This window comes from Geotrypetes seraphini, chromosome 6 (assembly GCF_902459505.1).
Source record: "Geotrypetes seraphini chromosome 6, aGeoSer1.1, whole genome shotgun sequence".
NCBI classification, from domain to species: Eukaryota; Metazoa; Chordata; class Amphibia; order Gymnophiona; family Dermophiidae; genus Geotrypetes; species Geotrypetes seraphini.
The window spans coordinates 99,152,176-99,172,939 of record NC_047089.1 but is presented as its reverse complement, the minus strand read 5'-3'; the positions used below and the strand labels follow the sequence as shown (position 1 = coordinate 99,172,939).

The following is a 20,764-nucleotide window of genomic DNA, read 5'->3' as shown; positions in this document are numbered from 1 at the left end:
ACTGTCCCAAAGATAATGCAGTTAACCTTAGAAGTAAATCAGAGCCCCTCCCTTCGCCACCTAATCTGCAGACACAATGGCTAAAAACTAGTAAGTCGGAAATACAGGCTCTATACCACCTAAAACACAGTATTTTAAACAAAAAAAATACTGGACCGAAGTTTCGCCCCTGTGGCCAGGTCAAAGCGGATCATGTTGTGTTCACTATTTCCCAGCGTCCCTTCTACTTCTACACCTTGTGCTAGTCCTCGCAGTCCATTTAGAATTAAGTTCAGAATTGCATTTCCTCTCATATGTTCCTTGACAAATTGTTCCAGGAAGCAATCACCTGCAGCATCCAGGAACTTGGTCTCCCTAGCGCAGCTGGAGGTGACTAGGTTCCAGTCTATCCCCGGATAGTTTAAGTCACCTATAATAACTGGTTGCCTCCCTTGCAGCGGCGAAAAGGGCGAACAAAATGCTAGGAATGATAAAGAAGGGGATCATGAACAGATCGGAGAAGGTTATCATGCCACTGTACTGGGCCATGTTGCGCCCTCACCTGGAGTACTGCATCCAGCACTGGTCACCATACATGAAGAAGGACATGGTTCTACTCGAAAGGGTCCAGAGAAGAGCAACTAAAATGCTTAAGGGGCTGGAGGAGTTGCCGTACAGTGAGCAATCTGTTCTGGATCAATTTTCTCGACAAATTTTCCCCCATCTCTAAACCTGCAGAACCAGAATCTAACTGGCAAAACTTGGTCGCCCTCTCCGAGTCCACCTTCCATTCCCTCGCCCCTCTCTCCACTAAAACCATTTCCTACTCCCGTAAGGCCCCTTGGTACCTCCCATACCACAGAGAACTGAAACAGAAATGCCGTGCTCTGGAACGAAAATGGAAAAAATCTAAATCCCCTACAGACAGACTCTCCTGGAGGGTCAACATTAAAATCTATAATACTGTTCTAAAAAAAGCAAGGAAAAACTTCTACGGTGACAAAATCTCCAAATCCAACAGTCAGAGTAGCACATTATTTAACATCTGGCGTTCCTTAACCTCCAAAAATGACTCCATACTTCCTTCCTCCCCCTCAGCTGATTCTCTAGCAAAGTTCTTCAACAATAAGGTCTCCACCTTGAGGCGCTCCTTCCCACCTGCAATCTCCTACAAATCTCTGATTCCATTTGACCCCAACCGTATCCCAACAGACTCCTATCCTATCCCAGCAGACAGATCCTGGTCTTCCTTCGAACTTGTTTCCGAATCCCTGGTCTATAATCTCTGCCTCAAATTGAAATCCTGCAACTGTACCTTGGATCCTTTCCCCTCCTACCTCTACGAGAACACTCCCCCTCAGGCCATCTCATCTCTTACCATTCTCATAAACTTCGCCCTCCATTCGGGTCTCTTCTCCCCAGAAATGGGCCATATTTCCCTAACCCCACTACTGAAAAAACCTGAGCTTGACCCCTCTACACCATCCAGCTACCGTCCAATAGCTAACATTCCCCTTCTTACCAAGATGCTAGAGTCCACCATATCCACTCAACTATCTTCCTACCTTGAGAAATTCACCATTCTTCAACCCTACCAATACGGCTTCCGTCACAATTTCAGCACCGAATCCCTTCTGACCTCCTTAATCTTAAAAGTTCAATATCTCCATTCTCGCAACAAATTCGCCATCCTTCTTCAATTCGACCTCTCTGCAGCTTTTGATGTCGTCCATCATGATATTCTAATTTACCAACTCACCGAGATAGGCATAACCTCCACAGTCCTTGAATGGTTCTCGAAGTTCTTACGCTCCCGCTCCTACATAGTCAACATGAAGGGCACTTCTTCCTCCCCCTGGAACCCGATCTGTGGAGTCCCGCAAGGCTCACCTCTCTCTCCTATCCTCTTCAACATTTATATGTCCTCCCTTAAACTCCTCCATCTCTCCCCCCTTGAAACACTCTACACTTACGCAGATGACATCTTTGTCCTCCTCGAGACCGACCAGAACCTCATCAACCTCTCGGCGAACATATCCTCATGTATTTTGAACCTTCAATCCTGGGCCCACACTGTGCAGATGAAACTGAACGAATCTAAAACAAAACTTCTCTGGCTCGGCCCAAAATTGGACCAACTGCCCACCTCCATCCCACTGTCCTCTGGCCCCACTCTGCATCTTGAATATTCTAGTAAAGTTCTGGGAGTCATCATTGACTCTACACTTTCCTTCAACGACCACCTCAACTCCCTAATAAAAAAATGTTTCTTCAGCCTTCACATGCTGAGAAAAGTGAGATCCTGTTTCCATCAAAAACACTTTGCCGTCCTTGTCCAATCCACCATCCTTTCCAGACTGGACTACTGCAACTCTATCTACCTTAGCCTAACAAAGAAAAACCTTCAAAGACTCCAGCGGATTCAGAATACCGCTGCTAAGCTTATCTTCGCAAAAAGCAAATTCGACCACGTCTCACCGCTTTTATCCAAGCTCCACTGGCTTCCGATTATCTCCAGAGTCCACTTCAAATGTGCCTGCCTCACTTTCAAGATCCTACACGGTATCCTCCCTCCCTTCATTCCTCTTTCTTGGAACTCCTCTAACCCCAATTCTGCCAGATCCACCCAAAAACTGAAACTTTCCTTTCCCTCTCTAAAAGGTGTTTCACTTGTAGGAAAACTAGGTTCTTCCCTCCCTTTCAGAATCACTCAGCTCTGGAACAACCTTACCTCCCCTCTTAGGAATCTGAGCTCCCTCCAATTCTTTCGTAAACATCTGAAAATCTGGTTATTCTCAAAAATGTAACTCCTCCTCCCTCTCTGGTTATTCTAGTCCTCTAAATTTTCTCTTCATTTTGCCTCTTCCCTCCACTGGAATTCCTTTCTACCCTAACTCTTGTTAACCGTGTCGAGCTTTACGAATGTAGAGATGATGCGGTATACAAACCTAAGGTTTAGATTAGATTAGATTAGATTGGAGAAACTGTGCCTCTTCGCCCTTGAAAAGAGGAGACTGAGAGGGGACATGATCGAAACATTCAAAATACTGAAGGGAATAGACTTAGCAGATAAAGACAGATTGTTCACCCTCTCCAAGGTAGGGAGAACAAGAGGGCACTCTCTAAAGGAAGTCCCTGATTGGCCATTTGGCTGCAGGAGATCACAGACTTTTTGAAAAGTTTGCTTCCAGAGAGTTGGCTGTCTGGCAGTGCACACTCTGGCAGCCTGAAATTCAGATCAGGACTCATGGATTGTTCCCTTGGGAGCTTGCTCACCCCAGGTTTGTCCTTAGAGATCAGGGCCAGACTGTGTTCCTCCACCAGGTGTGCGTGCAGCATGTCCAAGTATGGCAGAGGTTCCTGGCCATGGATGTAGGGCCGGAGGGGCAGTCAGAAGGTTGCAGTCCAGCTTGCCTGCTTCTTAAGGCAGAGGATTTCTCTGTAAGCAGATTCAGCTTCTGTGGCAGCATTTCCAGAATAACAGGCTATAAGCTTGAATCAGCGATTGGGTGGGGAGTGTAAAAAAAGGATTTTGGGTGGTTTCTCAGTGTGCCCTAGCCCTCTCCACTCCTAAAATCACATAATTGCTGTTTTGGAGGGTTCCTGTGCTTTTGCCAGGTGATTTTATGTTAAAAATAGCACCAGTGGTGGCCATCCTGGGTTTTTCTGGTCTGATTTAAAAGTTATTTTTAGCCTCTGCAAGTTTCGTTTTTGCAAGAAACCACTCAGATGGACTCCCCAGGGCAGGATTCGTTGGATTCATTTCCCATTTGTGGTGGATGGCTGTCAGGCGCACAGCCATGTTCCATGTGTGCTACAGCGCAGGAGGGAGGTAAAATTTGATTGGCCCAGGTACCCTCGACTTCTGCTGGAGTCTTACCCTGTTTCTGCTCATATGCCTGAAAAAATGGTGATGGGGGCCCCCATGGAGTGCACGATTTGGCAGCACGATTGGCAAGTACGATTTGGCAGAAAAATCTCACTTCTGAAAAGGGTCTGCAAAAGATTTGGGGTTTTCCCCTGAATTTATTAATATAATGTACCAGGCTTATTTGGCTAAGAAATTAATGCACCCTTCTGCAAGCATCCTCTCCAGCTGTGGGAGACCCTTTCCTTCCCAGGGCATAGGCCTTCTCTCTTTGCCGCCCCCCCTCTCCCCCCCCCCCGGTGGTCCGGTCAATACACCGGCCATGCCTGTGGTTGACCCCGGTACCCTGACAATGCCTCTGCTTACACATGCGGGAACAACTACTGCGGGATATGTAGTGGCCCTTGCAGATCTCTAGAACTAGGCTTTGTGTGCAGAACCACAAGTCCATGTCTTTGCCTGTCAACAGGCCTCAAACCTCGAGGGATTCAGGGCAGCCTTCTTTTCGTGCCTTCAGGCATTCCCGTCAGTACTCGGGGGAGGGGGGAAAGTCTCCTCTGGCCAGTGTTCCAGTCTACCAGACTATGGTTCGGAGGTTCTCGGCGCCAGCCATCCATGTGGAGCCATCCGGCAACGCATGCAAAAAAGCAATTCTGATGCCAGGCCTGTGCCCACTCTCACTTGGATTGGGGGGGGGGCAGCTCTTGACTTTCCTGGAGGAATGGCAGACCATCACCTCATACTATTGGGTCCTGGAGGTCCTCCAGGATGGCTACTGGCTAGAATTTCATTGTCCCTTGGCGGATTATTTTCTGGATTCCCCCACTGGAAGGCCAGAGAAAGTGGCTTGACTGGAGGCTATGGTCGGCAGATTGCAGGACATTGCAGCCATAGAGCCCAGTCTGGAGCAAGACCTGGCCTCTGGCAGATACTTGATATACTTCATTGTTCTAAAGAGAGGCTCAGACGATTGGAGTCCGATCCTAGATCTCAAGGCAGTCAATGCAGCTCTGAGAGTGCCTTGCTTCTGAATGGAGACTGTGCATTCGGTGATTGCCTTGGCTCTTGGGGAATTCCTGGCCTCCTTGGTTCTGATGGAGGCATATTTTCATATTCCCATATTTCCGGACCACATGAAGTACATGCGGTTCCATGTTCTACAACAGCATTACCATTTTTCTGTGCTACCCTTCAAGTTAGTGATAATGCTCAGAACCTTCACCAAGGTGATGTGGGTGGTGGCAGCCCATTTGCGCACCCTGGGAGTTTTGGTCCACCCATATCCGGACAACTGGTTGATTAGAGCCCTATCGGAGTCCTAGGGGCTTCAGGCAGTTCACCAAGTCATTCGGGTGCTTCAGCGCCTTGGCTAGGTGATCAACTTCAGGAAGAGTCACCTCGAGCCGATGCAAGATCTGGAATACTTGGGGGTTCACTTTCACATGGGTTCACAGGTGTTCTGGCCTGTATCTTGTCAGGAGAAAGGCCGACAGATTGTCAGGGACCTCCTGGCCTCCCCGATTCTGACGGCCTGGCAGTATTTCCAGGTTCTGGGGGACCATGGTGGTAATGATTGATTTGGTTCATTGGGCCAGAGCCCATTTGTGCCCGCTGCAGGATGCTATGATCTCAAGCTGGAGCCCACAGCAGTATCCATTATGTCAATCACCAGGGGCGGTTCCAGGAGTTGCCTCCCTGAGCATGGAGTCCCAGCTTCTCTTCTGGTGGGCAGAGACGCACTTTATGGTGCTGTCAGCAGTGCACACGGCTGGAGTGGACAATGTCCAGGCAGATTATCTGTCATCGGACTCGACCCCTGGGGAGTGGTCCCTGTCCCAAAGGGCATTCGACTGCATAATGGAACTTTGGGATTTCCCCACATTTTATCTCATGGCATCGGCAGCCAACAAGAAAGTGGATTGGACTCATCAGTCAAGATCAGCAATGAAGGCCTGGACACTATGGTTTAACCTTGGCCAAGGGAAGGTCTACTGTATGTCTTCCTTCCGTGGCCCATTATCAGGTGTATATTGAGAAGGATAGTGACTCACACGGTGGTCCTTGTCGCGTCCAGCATGTGTGGTATTTTGACATGGTTCAGCTACAGTGAGAACAGGGGCTTCAGCTTCCATGTCATCCTTGTCTCCTCAGGCAGGGCACGATTGCGCTGCAGGATCTAGACCTCTTTGGTCTTACGGCCTGGCTATTGAATGCATGGCCTTAGTTAACAGTGGCTATTCTTCAGCCATGATTGCAACTCTCCTCCACAGCAAGAAGTCCACAGTAGGAACCAGGTACAAACACCATATGTAGCAGGCTGATCTGATTTAGCAGGGTGGCTTGGATTGCCAGGAGCGATCAGCACTCAGACACAGCTACATATAAACAAACTTTTTATTATTTTCATGTTCTGAGCTTGTTTCCTCATAGGTTCAGGAACTACAACATAAATGCTTTCTTATCCAAAATACTGTCAGTATTATTCATCTCTGGGGTTTGGCTTACCTTAGCCAAGTCACCAATAATCTAACCAGTAACCATCTCCTCTGGACAGTCTCTCTCTTAATGGGAACTCTCTTCCTGGATCACCACTCCTTGACAGTTAGTACTTCCCAAGGTTTCTATCAGCTTATAGCTAGGGACGCTTCCTATCTCTCTCAAGCATCTCTCTCATTAACATCTGCTATGCTATTTATCCCTCATCTTGGCTGAGTGCTGCCCATCTGACAGCAGAATTACATCAGGCTCCCAGAGAGCTGTAGAACTTGGAGCACTCTGGGACATGTTCACTTCTAGCTCCCAATGATATAATTGAACCCATTTTGAGGGAAACCCCTGAATCTGTTACAGTTCTATAAAGTGACTTGTATATTTGCTTTCTGTATCATTTCTCTGATTTATATAGAAATAATAAAAAAAATATTTTTATATTAGTTACAGGAGGAATCCCTGGTGGATGATTCATTGCTGCAAGATGATGATGAAGAAGAAGAGGAAAATGAATCACGCTCTTGGAGAAGATGACTTCTTTTCAATGATCAAAGATCTCCAAATGCTAGAACTCCACCAATCTTGCATTAGCATTGCCTAATGTACTTTTGCATATATTATATTAAGACTGTGTGGAAGAAATCTGATTGAAGATTGGAGTTCAGAATGGAATGAAGACTGTGGAAAGTCTTCTCGTGCCACATTTTGAGTAAATGATTGCTAAAGGCATCATGATAGACACATTTGCAATGATTTTATTACATACTTCTTGCTGTTAAAATAAGTCTTTATCTCCCTGTATAATTTAATGAACCGATCACATGCAAGTGACCAGAATTATTCTAACAAAGACTGGAATTTTGTTTTATTCCATAATTTGGAATAAGAGTTTGCATTTGCAATATTTCTGAATGTTTCCAGACATACATAGATAATATAGTCCTAAGCAATTTCCAAAACAAAGTTCTGTAAATATATATTATAATGCATAGCATTATGCTTAGGCTTTACTATGTATTAGCCTTTCATTCGATTTGTGTATGTATTTTACATATAGATTTTAATGATACAATGTAAAACTGAATTGCATATAAGTCCTCATGACTTTAAGATGTTAAAAAAAAAAATAAAGAAATGGAATGGTCAGAAAAAAAAATGAAAATCCCAGTAACAAAAAAAGTTTCTTTATAAAGAAAACAAAAGAAAAGAAAAAAAAAGAAAAAGAAAAAAATGCAAGGACCATTCCAGATGACCATCTCTCATGTTCACAAAAAGAGCTGTATCACTGTCCTTACGTAAATATCTTGAAACATTAATGATTGTTTTATACTATTATAAAATCTTATGTAGAGAATATTTTTTAGTATTAGTAAATGTTTTTAATTTCTTTGTATATAATATACCTATATTTGTTAGTTGAAATTACTAAATCTTTTATAAAGAAGTTCTTTTATCTTCTTGTACATTGGCTCTATAGAGGAAAATGGGCATTGAAGACCTTTCCTGTTATATGGGTGAATTTATTGTGCAATATCTCAAACCATGGTAAGTATAATCTTCTTTTCTATTGTAAAAAAAAAAAAAAAATCAAGTTTGCTGTTATTTTTAGGCAACTACATTTTTCAGTAATCATACAAGAGAAGTTTTTGGAAAAACCTATGTTAAACCATTGCTAAGCATGTATGCTACTGTCAAGTTTGTTTTTTTATTATAATTCAGCAAAGAAAATCTTTCTAGAGCAGTAGTTATTAAACCTGTCCTAGAGGACCCCCAGCAAGTTGGGTTTTCTCTGTTATATACCTCATGCATATTCATTAGGGATATCTTGAAAACCCAGCTGGCTGGGAGACTCCCAGGACAGATTTAAGAACCACTGTTCTAGAGAAAAAGGGAAACAATATAAATAAGTATTAATCACAAACTCCCTAAAGAAAAAAGAATAGCAATAAGATGCCCAGTACTCCACAATTTGAGGGGCAAAGAAGCATAACCAGAGAGAGCTTGGATATAAGAGTAGAATTTACAAGAAAAAGTACGATGTCCCTACAGACTCATAACTAGCTCAAGGATCTCATTCCAGGTCCAGTCATGGGGCTTCTCTAGTATCCCAAAATAAACAAAATTGAGAGAGATTTTCTTTTAAATGGCATGTTCTATCCATTAAGTTAATAAACTCATTTATATAGAAAATGAAATCTAACCCCAACTGCACTATTAAAATTCAGAAATTTATATGGTCAAGAGAAGGCATATTCTGAGGACACATTACAGTGAAATTTGTTTTCTTGAGGTTGGAGGGAAGGCAAAGTTGTTTATCCATAGAGGGCTGGATTTATCAGGCGCACAAGTGGGTGGTGTAATCATTTAGCACCTATCTGAAACAACTGTTCCAGAGCTCAGAACTATGGACTAGATTCACTAAACCTTCCGATCCTGTACCGACCCGATTCACCAAACTGCTGCCCGATCAATCTCCTATCCATCCGATCCAACCCAGTGCAACCCATGCAAATCAGTATAACCCCATGCAAAATAGCCAAGCGACTGATTCACTAATAATTGCTTGGCTGTTTTGAATCGGGTTTTACTATCTTAAAACCCGACTGCTGCAGACCTATCGGTAACGGTGTTACGATCTAATAAACCAATGTTGGATCAGCAGTTTGCTGTCAAAAGATAAGTGTTGCTGATATACATTCAAGATTTTTTTACTTGACATATAGATATATAATCGACTGATAAATACTATAGTAATGAACTGATGACATTACATTAGACTCATCAATTGGGAAGGAGCTCCATCAATTTATTATTATAGAAACAAAATTTTATAATGTAATATAACAAAAATCAAATAAAGACAGTAGTCAACTAATTAAGGGAAGGGAAGGAGGTTTTGGTATAAATGATTATTTGAAACTGAACAGAATACGACCTGGGACAACGTATGTTATGGGAGGTCCTATGAACTGAAATCTTGTTTACATTGTATAATATACCTTCCTCCTAGTTTATTTGCTGAGGGTTTTTATGATTAACTAAAGATTTCTGTATAAATGATATAGATACAGAATGGTGAATTTGATTATAAAAGATGAAATAAACTTCAAAAAGTACCTTTGTGATGAATTTTAAACAATGAAAAATAAATTAAATAATTTCCTATAGCCCTATTTACTACGGTAACTGTGTTACTGACAGGTCTGCCAGTTTTTTGACAGGTCTGCCTGTCTTTTATTCATTTTTTTCCATGGCACAGATATTTTACGTGTGTTATACACGCAAAATATGTGCCCCATTTAAAACAAAATTAATAAAAGGCAAGCAGAACTGTCAAAAACACCACCCCACCCCCCTGACAAATGCGCCCCCCCAGTGACCCAGAAGTGGCAGGAGGGATGCCCACTCCCTCCCGCCACCAGCTGGTCCACCTAACGCTGCCTTCCTCGGCCACGCAAATATGGCAGGAGGGATGCTAACTTCCTCTTGCCATCGGGATGCCTCCTCCCGAACTTACCCGACGCTGCCCCCCCTCCTGCACGAATATGACAGGAGGGATGCCAACTCCCTCGTGCTGTCGAAACCCCCACCACCACCATCGACCCGTACCCACCACCTCCCCCATACCTCTACATCTCCAGCGACGGGAGCAGGAGGAACCGTAAAGTCCCCTTGTTCCTTCGCCCACCGCGAAGCGAATGCGGGCCTTAGGTCCCGCCCTAGTGCATCATTTGATATACAAGGAGGGGCCTAAGACTCTGATTGGCTCAAGTGCCTCAGGTCCCTCCCAAGGGAGGAGTCCAAGGCTCCTGAGCCCATCAGGACCTTAGGCCCTTCCCTGTGCATCACATGATGCACCGGGGCAGGGCCTAAGGCTCGCATCACGATGGGCGGAGGAGCAGAAGGACTTTGCAGTTCCTACTCCCATCACTTGAGATGTAGACTTTTAAAGAGAGGGGAGTAGGCACGGGTCGATGGCGGGGGGTTCCAATGGCAGGAGGGAGTTGGCATCCCTCCTGCTATATATTCGTGCAGGGGGGTGGCAGCGTCAGGTAAGTTCGGGGGGGGGAATTCCTGATGGCAGTAGGGAGTTGGCATTCCTCCTGCCATAGTCGCACGGGTGGGAAGGACAGTGTCGGGTAAGTTGGGGGGGGGGGGTCCTGATGGCAAGATGGATTGGGCATCCCTCCTGTCATTTTTGAGGGGTTGGGCAAGAGTGGAGTCTTTTGTTTGGGAGGGGCAAGATATTTTGTGTATGTAATACATGCAAAATATCTCTTCCATTTAAAAAAAAAAAAATGGGAAAAAAAACCCCTGGCAGAAGCAAGCCCTGACAGCAGTGACAGGAGGCTGCTTCTCCTATTACTACTGTCAGGGCCTTTCTCCGACTCAATCGCTCACTGTGCGATTGAGTTGGGAGTTTGCATGCAAATGATTTGCACCTCCGTGTAAATCATCTGCATGCAAAAAAGATAGTGAATCAATCGCTGTTTCAAAATCGGCCAGGAATCGGCCAACAGCGATTGAATCGCTATCTTTAGTGAATCTGGGTCTGTCTTTTGCATGTGTAGCCCTGGCACCCACCGATTCCATCCCTACACTACCTATCTCCAACCCCATCCCAGCTGACAGATCTTGGACTGCCTTTGAGCTCGTATCCGAATCGCAGGTCTCTAAACTCTGCCTCAAATTAAAAACTTGCAACTGTACCTTGGATCCATTCCCCTCCTACATATTTGAGAAAATTCCCACACAGGCCATCACATCTCTCACCAAACTTATAAACTCTGCTCTTTTTCGGGCCTATTCTCTTCTGAAATGGGACACATTGCTTTGACCCCACTACTGAAAAAATCTGATCTTGACCCCTCCACTCCTTCCAGCTATCGTCCAATAGCAAATATCCCTCTCCTAACCAAGATGCTAGAGTCTATCAAATCTTCCCAACTCTCATCCTATTTAGAAAGATTCTCTATTCTCCTTCCTTACCAATATGGATTCAGACCCAATTTCAGCACCGAATCCCTATTGGCCTCACTAATCTCTAAGGTTCAACAACTTCATTCTCGTAATAAGTTTGCTGTTCTTCTACAATTTGACCTTTCTGCGGCTTTTGACGTTGTCCATCACGATATTCTAGTTTTCCAACTCTCCAAGATAGGCATCAACTCCACAGTTCTAGACTGGTTCTTAAAATTCTTACGTTCCCATTCTTACACCGTTTACATGAACGGCACCTCATCCTCCCCTTGGAAACCGACATGTGGAGTCCCACAAGGTTCACCTCTATCTCCTATTCTTTTCAATATCTATATGTCCTCTCTAAAACTCCTCCACCTATCCCCCCTTGAAACACTTTACACTTATGCTGATGACATCCTTGTCCTCCTCGAGACCGACTCTAACCTCACTAACCTCTCTGAGAACATATCCTCATGTATTTCGAACCTCCAAACCTGGGCCCTCACTGTTCAAATGAAATTAAACAAGTCCAAAACAAAACTACTTTGGCTCGATCCAATATTAGACCATTTACCCACCTCCATTCCACTGTCCTCCGACCCCTCACTACAGCTTGAGTTCTCAAGCAAAGTTCTGGGCATCATCGTGGATTCCTCACTATCCTTCAATGACTACCTCCACTACCTGGTAAAAAAAATGCTTCTTTAGCCTTCATATGCTGAGGAAAGTGAGATCCTGTTTCCATCAAAAACACTTTGCCGTCCTTGTACAATCCATCATCCTCTCCAGATTAGACTATTGCAGCTCTATTTACTTAAGCCTAACTAAGAAAAGCCTCCTCAGACTCCAGTGGATTCAGAATGCTGCGGCTAAGCTTATTTTCGCAAAAAGTAAATTTGATCATGTCTCACCACTTCTGTCCAAGCTTCACTGGCTTCCAATAATCTCCAGGGTCCACTTCAAATGTGCCTGCCTAACTTTCAAGATCCTTCATGGCATTATTCCTCCCGTTATTCCACTATCTTGGAATTCCTTTAATCCTAATTCCACCAGATCCTCCCAAAAATTAAAACTGTCCTTCCCTTCGACAAAAGGTATATCCCATGCTGGAAAACTAGGAACATCCCTCCCCTTTAGAATCACCGAGCTCTGGAACAACCTTACATCCCCTCTCCGAAATTCGAGCTCCTTACAACTTTTCCGAAAACATCTGAAAACTTGGCTTTTCTCAAAAATGTAACACCTCCCCCCTGTCTGTTACCCAAACCCCCCCTTTTTCTCTGTTACTCTCAACCCACAACTATCCTTTGGAGTTCCATTTTATCTTAGTCCTGTAAACCGTGCCGAGCTCTACGACCGTGGAGAAGATGCGGTATACAAACCTAAGGTTTAGTTTAGTTTAGTAGCCCTTCCTGCATATAGCATTCTCCTCAGCCCTGTCCAGTAGTTCTAGATCTTGACATTTACTGTATTTATGTTACATATTTATAGCTCACCTAAACCTAGGTGGATTATCTATAATAATAAAATGGTAGCCCGCGCATGCGCACTTGCAAAGCGTGTTCCCTGATCCCTGTTCTGTCGCGCTGTGCCAGCTTAATGCGCATGCGCGCATACTAAGTCACCATATACGTGTCGCAAGTGCGAGACCGCAGCCAGCCAACGATCGCCTCCACAGCGGAAACACTGGACCCCAGCGCTGGACATCCTGCTCTCCTGTCGGCTCCTCTCACGAGCCGCACCAGCGTTGGAGAAGGCTTCCGACGCTGGCGGGGATCGAGAGGAGCTGTGGCGCACCTCAAGGGGCGGGAAGGGAAGCGATTCAAGCAGCGTGTGCAGCACTCTCCACACGCTGCTTCGGGCCCTTCTACTGCCCTGATTTGCTCTGCCGCGTCTCTGATGATGTCATCAGGGACGTGCCAGAGTAAATCAGGGCAGTACACGGCCCCGAAGCAGTGTGTGGAGAGTGCTGCACACGAAAAGTCACCGTGCCTCAGAGCGGCCTGCGAGGTTCCTTACAGCCGGTAGGCTGTTTTAAAGAAGAGGAGCCGCATGCTGGACAGAGGGAGCAGGTAAGAGGGACTGGGGAGCAGGGAAGAATTGTTGCTGGACAGGGGGAGCAGGGAAGAAGGACAGGGGGAGAAAGTAAGGAGTGCTGCTGGACAGGGGGAGCAGGTAAGAGGGTCAGGGGGATAAAGTAAGGAGTGCTGCTGGACAGGGGGAGCAGGGAAGAGGAACAGAGGAGCAGGGAAGAATTGCTGCTGGACAGGGGGAGCAGGGAAGAAGGACAGGGGGAGCAGGTAAGAGGGTCAGGGGGAGAAAGTAAGGAGTGCTGCTGGACAGGGGGAGGTAAAAGGAAGGGAGAAGGCCTACTGCTGGACAGGTGGAACAGGCAAGGGGTGATGGTGGACAGCCGAGTAAAGAGAGAGACAGAAAGCGGCCAAGGAGAAAGAGAAAGAAAGAAAGACACACACTAGAGAATGACACGGTGACAAAATTCATCACCGTTCCCGTCCCCCGCGGATAACCGCAGGAAATAATCCCTTGTCATTTTCTAATGTTTATTTCAACCTCAGTCCTTCTACACCAGCATTCTTCAAAGCAAAGCTTGTGGGTCAGTGGTTGTGGCCATTCATACTCTGATTCTTCCCTCTTTCCTTAAAGAATGACATGAAGATGGTTTCCCACGGTTATCCGCGGGGACGGGAACGGTGATGAATTTTGTCACCGTGTCATTCTCTAACACACACATCTATTCTAGCACCCGGCTAAAGAGAGAAAAAGAAATAAAACCACACACACACACACATATATATTCTAGCACCCGTTAATGTAACGGGCTATAAAACTTGTAAAATATATACACCATAATAATCTAATCTGAAATTTGTGGATTGCTCTGTGCCTATAAAGGTTCCTATAAAGGTTCTAAGCAATTTACAATTAGAACACATACAACATGGCGAATCTAAAGAAGAAGCCTTTATAGCATTTTACAAACATTCACATTAAGCCTACCAATGTCACTGTTACTCCACGGTCTCAACAAATGAGAGTATTGACAATTTTGATGAGGTGGACAAGGTTGTGTGCCAAATTAATCATACTGTCTATAGAAATTGCAATATTGTTTGCTGTTAACAAGCAGGATATAATCTGGAACACAGGCAGGTGACTCCCAAACTTGGGGCCACTCCATTTTATAGATTATTTGTTCATTGTCCAGAAGAAGTCTTTTCAACAGCTGATAATTTGAGTTGCTCATATCAGAAAGACAGGTTAGTCAGTATGGCTTAATTGAATGTGCGGTTCTGATGAAGGTACTTCATCTGATGAAGCAGGCTTAGAGTTCTTTGGTAGCAACCTTGGCTCTGATTTGATGAGGCTTGACCACAGGTTAGGAATACCAGACTGTTTATAACAAATGGATTTTAGGGAGCCAGACAAACAAATAGGATCTCCTTGACTACCAGAACACCAAATCTTTTGGAGTTGGAGGAGATGAGCAGCTGTTTTGATTTTCAGATAGTTTCTGTTCATATAAGATAGTAACTGAGAACCCGTGTCTAGGATCTAAAGGGCTTTCTTTTGGTGCTTGTGCATTTTAAAGTAAAAGATAGAAAAAAATCTCAGTTGAAATTGCTAAAGAGTCCTTAATGTATATAGCTGTAGCTTTTGTCTATCATAGATTTTTGTTAAAACCTCCACAATAATACATTTATAATTTCAAAATAAATTCCATAATCTTCAAAACCATACTTGTTCAAACTTCAACATAATCCCTTCAATACAAAAATTTAAAGTGGTGAAAGGTTGTGGATTTATTATTGTTATAAAGCGGTATGTGATATACTGCCTTTCTATGTTACGGCCAAAGTGGGTTACATACCGTATTGTCTCTAATAAATGTCTGGCTGCTATTAGAAAATATGGTTTATTCTTAGACAAGCAAGTAGCATATTCTGACATGTAGGTGATATCATCCATGGAGCCCCGGTACGGACAGTGAAAAGTGTAGTATCACTTTAAGCTTTAACAAGCTTTAGACTGCCCACACCGTGCATGCGTGAGTGCCTTCCCGCCTGATGCTTGCTCGCGAGGTCATCAGTTTTTTGTTTTCTGCGGAGTGAAGAAGACATATCTTTGTTTTTCCGTTGAGTTGCCAACCCAGCTTGCCCTCTCTGACTATATTTGGCTCTGGGGCTATAGATTAGAAGAAGGAAAACAATATTGATTAATGTCAAAGTTTTCTTTTCTTGTTTATTTCCACATATAGATCTGGAGTCGGACTTTCAGTAACTGAGACCGGCTGTTATCAGAGGACATCAATGCTTCCATCAGTGGCATATTAGCATCGAATTTCCTTGTTCGATCCAGCTGCACACCGAGGACATTGACCTGAGACCGATAAGAAAATTGAAGAAGGGAAAGTCAGCGATCCTGGTGGGAGACTCGATATTGAGGCATGTGGACAGCCACATAGCAGGAGGAAGAGAGGATCGACTGGTGACCTGCCTCCCAGGAGCGAGAACCAAGGACATCGTGGACAAAATTGGGAAGGTCCTGGAAGGAGCGGAGACGGAAGAGACCGCAGTAATGATCCACATCGGGACGAATGATGTCAGCAGGAGAGACTACAGAAGAGGCACGCTGATAGAACAGTTCAAGATTCTAGGAAGGAAACTGAAGATGAGGACCCAGAAGATAGCATTCTCAGAGATCCTACCGGTACCAAGGGCAGATGTGAAAAGGCAGGAAGAACTACAATCAATAAATGCATGGATGAGGAGATGGTGTGAGGAAGAAGGGTTCCACTTCGTGAGGAACTGGACAACGTTCTGGGGAAAGAGCAAGCTCTACAGAAGAGATGGACTGCACCTGAGCGTGGCGGGAACAAGACTTCTAGCAAACAACGTCAAGAGAGGAATAGAACAGGCTTTAAACTAAGAGAAAGGGGAAAGCCGACAGTCGACCTAGCGTCGATGATTCGGAAGAAGGTATCCCATGAAGATACTGAGGGGAAAAAAGGCAGGGAAGAAACAAGAGACAAATTACAGAAGTCAACTAACCCAGAAGAGGAGGTTAGAAAGATTGTAGCAAAAGAGAAGACACCAAAGACTGAAGCACAGGGAAAAGAAATGAAGACGACAAAATGCCAGGATCTAAACTGCATATATACTAATGCAAGGAGTTTAAGAAACAAAATGGGGGAGCTAGAAGCCATGGCCAATGCAGAGGACATAGACATCATTGGAATCTCTGAAACGTGGTGGAATGAGGAAAACAAATGGGATACAGCACTGCCGGGGTACAAGCTCTATCGCCGGGATAGGTCAGGTCAGAAAGGAGGAGGAATAGCCCTATACGTAAAAGAAAGCATACAATCGACAAGAATGGACACAGCAGAGATGATCAACAAACTGGAATCGCTATGGGTTAAAATACCGGGTAGGAAAGGGCATGAAATAAAGATGGGCCTATACTATCGTCCACCCGGGCAAACCGGAGATAGCGATAAAGAAATGGATGCCGAGATGAAGCGAGAATGCAAAAGTGGTTACACAGTTGTTATGGGAGACTTCAACTATCCTGGGATAGACTGGAGTCTTGGAAGCTCAAGATGCGCTAGGGAGACAGAATTCCTGGAGGCTATACAAGATTGCTTCATGGAGCAGCTTGTTAGAGAACCGACGAGAGGAAATGCCACTCTGGATTTAATCCTAAATGGACTAAGGGGACCTGCAAAGGAAGTGGAAGTAGTGGGACCGTTGGGAAACAGTGATCATAATATGATCAAGTTCAAGGTTGAAGTAGGCATACCGAACGGAAAGAGAACCATAGCGACATCTTTCAACTTCAGGAAAGGAAACTATGAAGCAATGAGGGAAATGGTAAGGAAGAAACTTAGGAACACTTCCAAAAAATGGCAAACAGTAGAACATGCCTGGTCTTTTTTCAAAGACACAGTGAGCGAGGCACAAAATCTGCACATCCCCAGATTCAGAAAGGGGTGCAAAAAGGGTCGAACAAAAGACCCAGTATGGATGACTAAAATAGTGAAGGAAGCGATAGGCAATAAGAAAAATTCATTCAGGGAATGGAAAAAGGACAAAACTGAAGGGAACCAGAAGGAGCACAGGAAGTATCAAAAAGAATGTCACCGTATGGTTCGAAAAGCCAAAAGAGAGTATGAAGAGAGGCTAGCCAGGGAGGCACGAAATTTCAAACCGTTCTTCAGATATGTTAAAGGGAAACAGCCAGCTAGGGAGGAGGTAGGACCGCTGGACGAAGGAGACAGGAAGGGAGCGGTGAAGGAGGAGAAAGAAGTCGCAGAAAGACTCAACATGTTCTTCTCGTCTGTATTTACAAACGAAGACACAACCAACATACCGGAACCTGAACAAATCTTCAATGGAAATCAAGCAGAAAAATTAACATCCATGGAAGTGAGCCTTGATGATGTACACAGGCAGATAGAAAAACTTAAAACTGACAAATCCCCGGGTCCGGACGGAATCCATCCCAGGGTTCTGAAGGAATTAAAGGAAGAGATAGCGGAACTACTGCAGCAAATTTGCAACCTATCCTTGAAAACAGGCATGATCCCGGAGGATTGGAAGATAGCCAATGTCACGCCCATCTTTAAAAAGGGATCAAGAGGTGACCCGGGAAACTACAGACCAGTGAGTTTGACCTCGGTTCCGGGGAAACTGACGGAAGCACTGATTAAAGAACACATCGATGAACATCTGGAAAGAAACGAACTTTTGAAAACAACATGGTTTCTGCAGGGGGAGATCGTGCCTAACGAACTTATTGCACTTCTTCGAAGGAATTAACAAACGGATGGACAGAGGAGACCCCATAGACATCATATACCTTGATTTCCAAAAAGCCTTTGACAAGGTGCCTCACGAACGTCTACTCCGGAAACTGAAGAACCATGGAGTGGACGGAGACGTACATAGATGGATCAGAAACTGGTTGGCGGGTAGGAAACAGAGGGTAGGGGTGAAGGGCCACTACTCGGACTGGATGGCTCAGTGTTCCCTCTAAGCTGAGCAGGAGTCCTCCACCCACAGTCTCACCAATAGAGGGTGCTGTTTTACTGTCACATTTTTCAATTGTGAGGGACAGGCAAGTTCTGCAGGACTCCAGGGAACATACCTGTCCTTAGCGACTGAAAATATTCCACCCCCTAGTGGTAGCAATGCAGCTGGAGGACACCTGCTCAGCTTAGAGGGAACAGTGCCACGAGTGGTGTTCCGCAGGGCTCAGTGCTAGGGCCGCTGCTATTTAATATATTCATAAATGATCTAGAAACAGGCACGAAGTGTGAGATAATAAAATTTGCGGACGATACAAAACTATTTAGTGGAGCTGGGACTAAAGAGGAATGCGAAGAATTGCAAAGGGACTTGAACAAATTGGGGGAATGGGCGGCGAGATGGCAGATGAAGTTCAACGTTGAGAAATGTAAAGTATTGCATGTTGGAAACAGAAACCCGAGGTACAACTATACGATGGGAGGGATATTATTGAATGAGAGCAACCAAGAAAGGGACTTGGGGGTAATGGTGAACATGACAATGAAGCCGACGGCACAGTGCGCAACAGCCGCTAAGAAAGCAAATAGAATGCTAGGCATAATCAAGAAGGGTATTACAACAAGGACAAAAGAAGTTATCCTGCCATTGTATCGGGCGATGGTGCGCCCGCATCTGGAATACTGCGTCCAATATTGGTCTCCATACCTTAGGAAGGATATGGCGTTACTCGAGAGGGTTCAGAGGAGAGCGACACGCTTGATAAAAGGGATGGAAAACCTCTCATACGCTGAGAGATTGGAGAAACTGGGTCTCTTTTCCCTGGAGAAGAGGAGACTTAGAGGGGATATGATAGAGACTTATAAGATCATGAAGGGCATAGAGAGAGTAGAGAAGGACAGATTCTTCAAACTTTCGAAAAATAAAAGAACAAGAGGACACTTGGAAAAGTTGAAAGGGGACAGATTTAAAACGAATGCTAGGAAGTTCTTCTTTACCCAACGAGTGGTGGACACCTGGAATGCGCTGCCAGAGGGCGTAATAGGGCAGAGTACAGTACAGGGGTTTAAGAAAGGATTGGACAATTTCCTGCTGGAAAAGGGGATAGAGGGGTATAAATAGAGGATTACTGCACAGGTCCTGGACCTGTTGGGCCGCCGCGTGAGCGGACTGCTGGGCATGATGGACCTCAGGTCTGACCCAGCAGAGGCATTGCTTATGTTCTTATGTTCTTATGTTCTTATGGACAGAGTCCTTTTATTGAGCTTCGAGTCCTCTTGATGCATGGCCTTTGGGGTGATAAAGGTTGTCATTCTGAAGTGCATCGCCTTTTCAGGCACTCGCGCTTCAACGCCTGTGGGACTTTTAATACCATTAATATTGTGTGGTCATGGTGCTTCCTTATCATTGATGGGAATTGATGCTGATTTAAGATTTGATGCTGTTCTATATCTGTAGAACTCCACCCTGTGCTACCTTTGATACCCACTCAGTCAGGAATCGGTGCATGCTTTGAGATTGTAGGAGGTTTACTTTTTCTGTAGACTAATCTCTACTTCCGTGTCAGCAACCTCATCGTTGCTAGTAGCCTGAGCATAGTTTTCATAAGGTGCTAGGAACTGCTTCAGAGTCTATCCTCAGACATCACTCTACTTAGTATCGACGTTCTTCAAGTCATCGTCGATGTCATCTTTAGAACATCGGTCTGTAACCAAGGGTACCTCTCCTAGATCCAGGGTTATTACATTACATTACATTAGTGATTTCTATTCCGCCTTTACCTTGCGGTTCAAGGCGGATTACATACGATTGTCAAGATGATACAGAATACATAAAGTGGATTCCATGAGAATTGTCAAGATGATATAGAATGCGTAAAATGGATTCCATGAGAATTGTCAAGATATTAGGAGATACTTAAGGAGTGGTTTGAACATTTTTGATTTGCTAAGAAGTAGATTGTAACGTAGGTGATGCTTGGGAGGATCTGTTTTTGTTATATACGTTTTATGTGTTTTTTGAAGAGTAGGGTTTTTGTACAAAGAATAACTTCTCATCAATGCTGGTGTCATCCTTCTGTGTAGATTGTGTTGCTTACTGGTCATGCATCCTCTGTGAAGTCTTCCAATTTCACCCCCTTCGGCACCATTGATTCCCGCTCAGCTCAGATTCGGGGCGGGATATTTGTTCCAGGATCGATGATTTTATCCACTGCTTTGCATCGGTTACATTGACTATGACCTCCTTACTCTTGACAGAGCATCACATCAACTGCAGTTTGAGGGAATGTTGGTTTCATTGGAGTGGTACTGAACACGTAAGGTATTGACGCCATCATTGATTCTGTTCATTGGAACACCAGTACCCGTGTTTCCCCGAAAATAAGACAGGGTCTTATATTAATTTGTGTTCCAAAAAA

General features: G+C 44.6%; 1 protein-coding gene across 6 annotated transcripts in view; it reads left to right on the top strand.

Moving 5' to 3' along the window:
* RBM26 (RNA binding motif protein 26) overlaps positions 1-20,764 on the top strand; it is a 946,655-nt gene that overhangs the window by 790,690 nt on the left and 135,201 nt on the right. For all 6 annotated transcript variants that reach the window (XM_033948169.1, XM_033948166.1, XM_033948165.1 and 3 more), the window contains one exon: positions 6,782-7,882. In XM_033948169.1, the coding sequence (XP_033804060.1) occupies positions 6,782-6,871 (90 nt within the window). In that variant the 3' untranslated portion in view covers positions 6,872-7,882. The remainder of the gene's footprint in view (positions 1-6,781; positions 7,883-20,764) is intronic.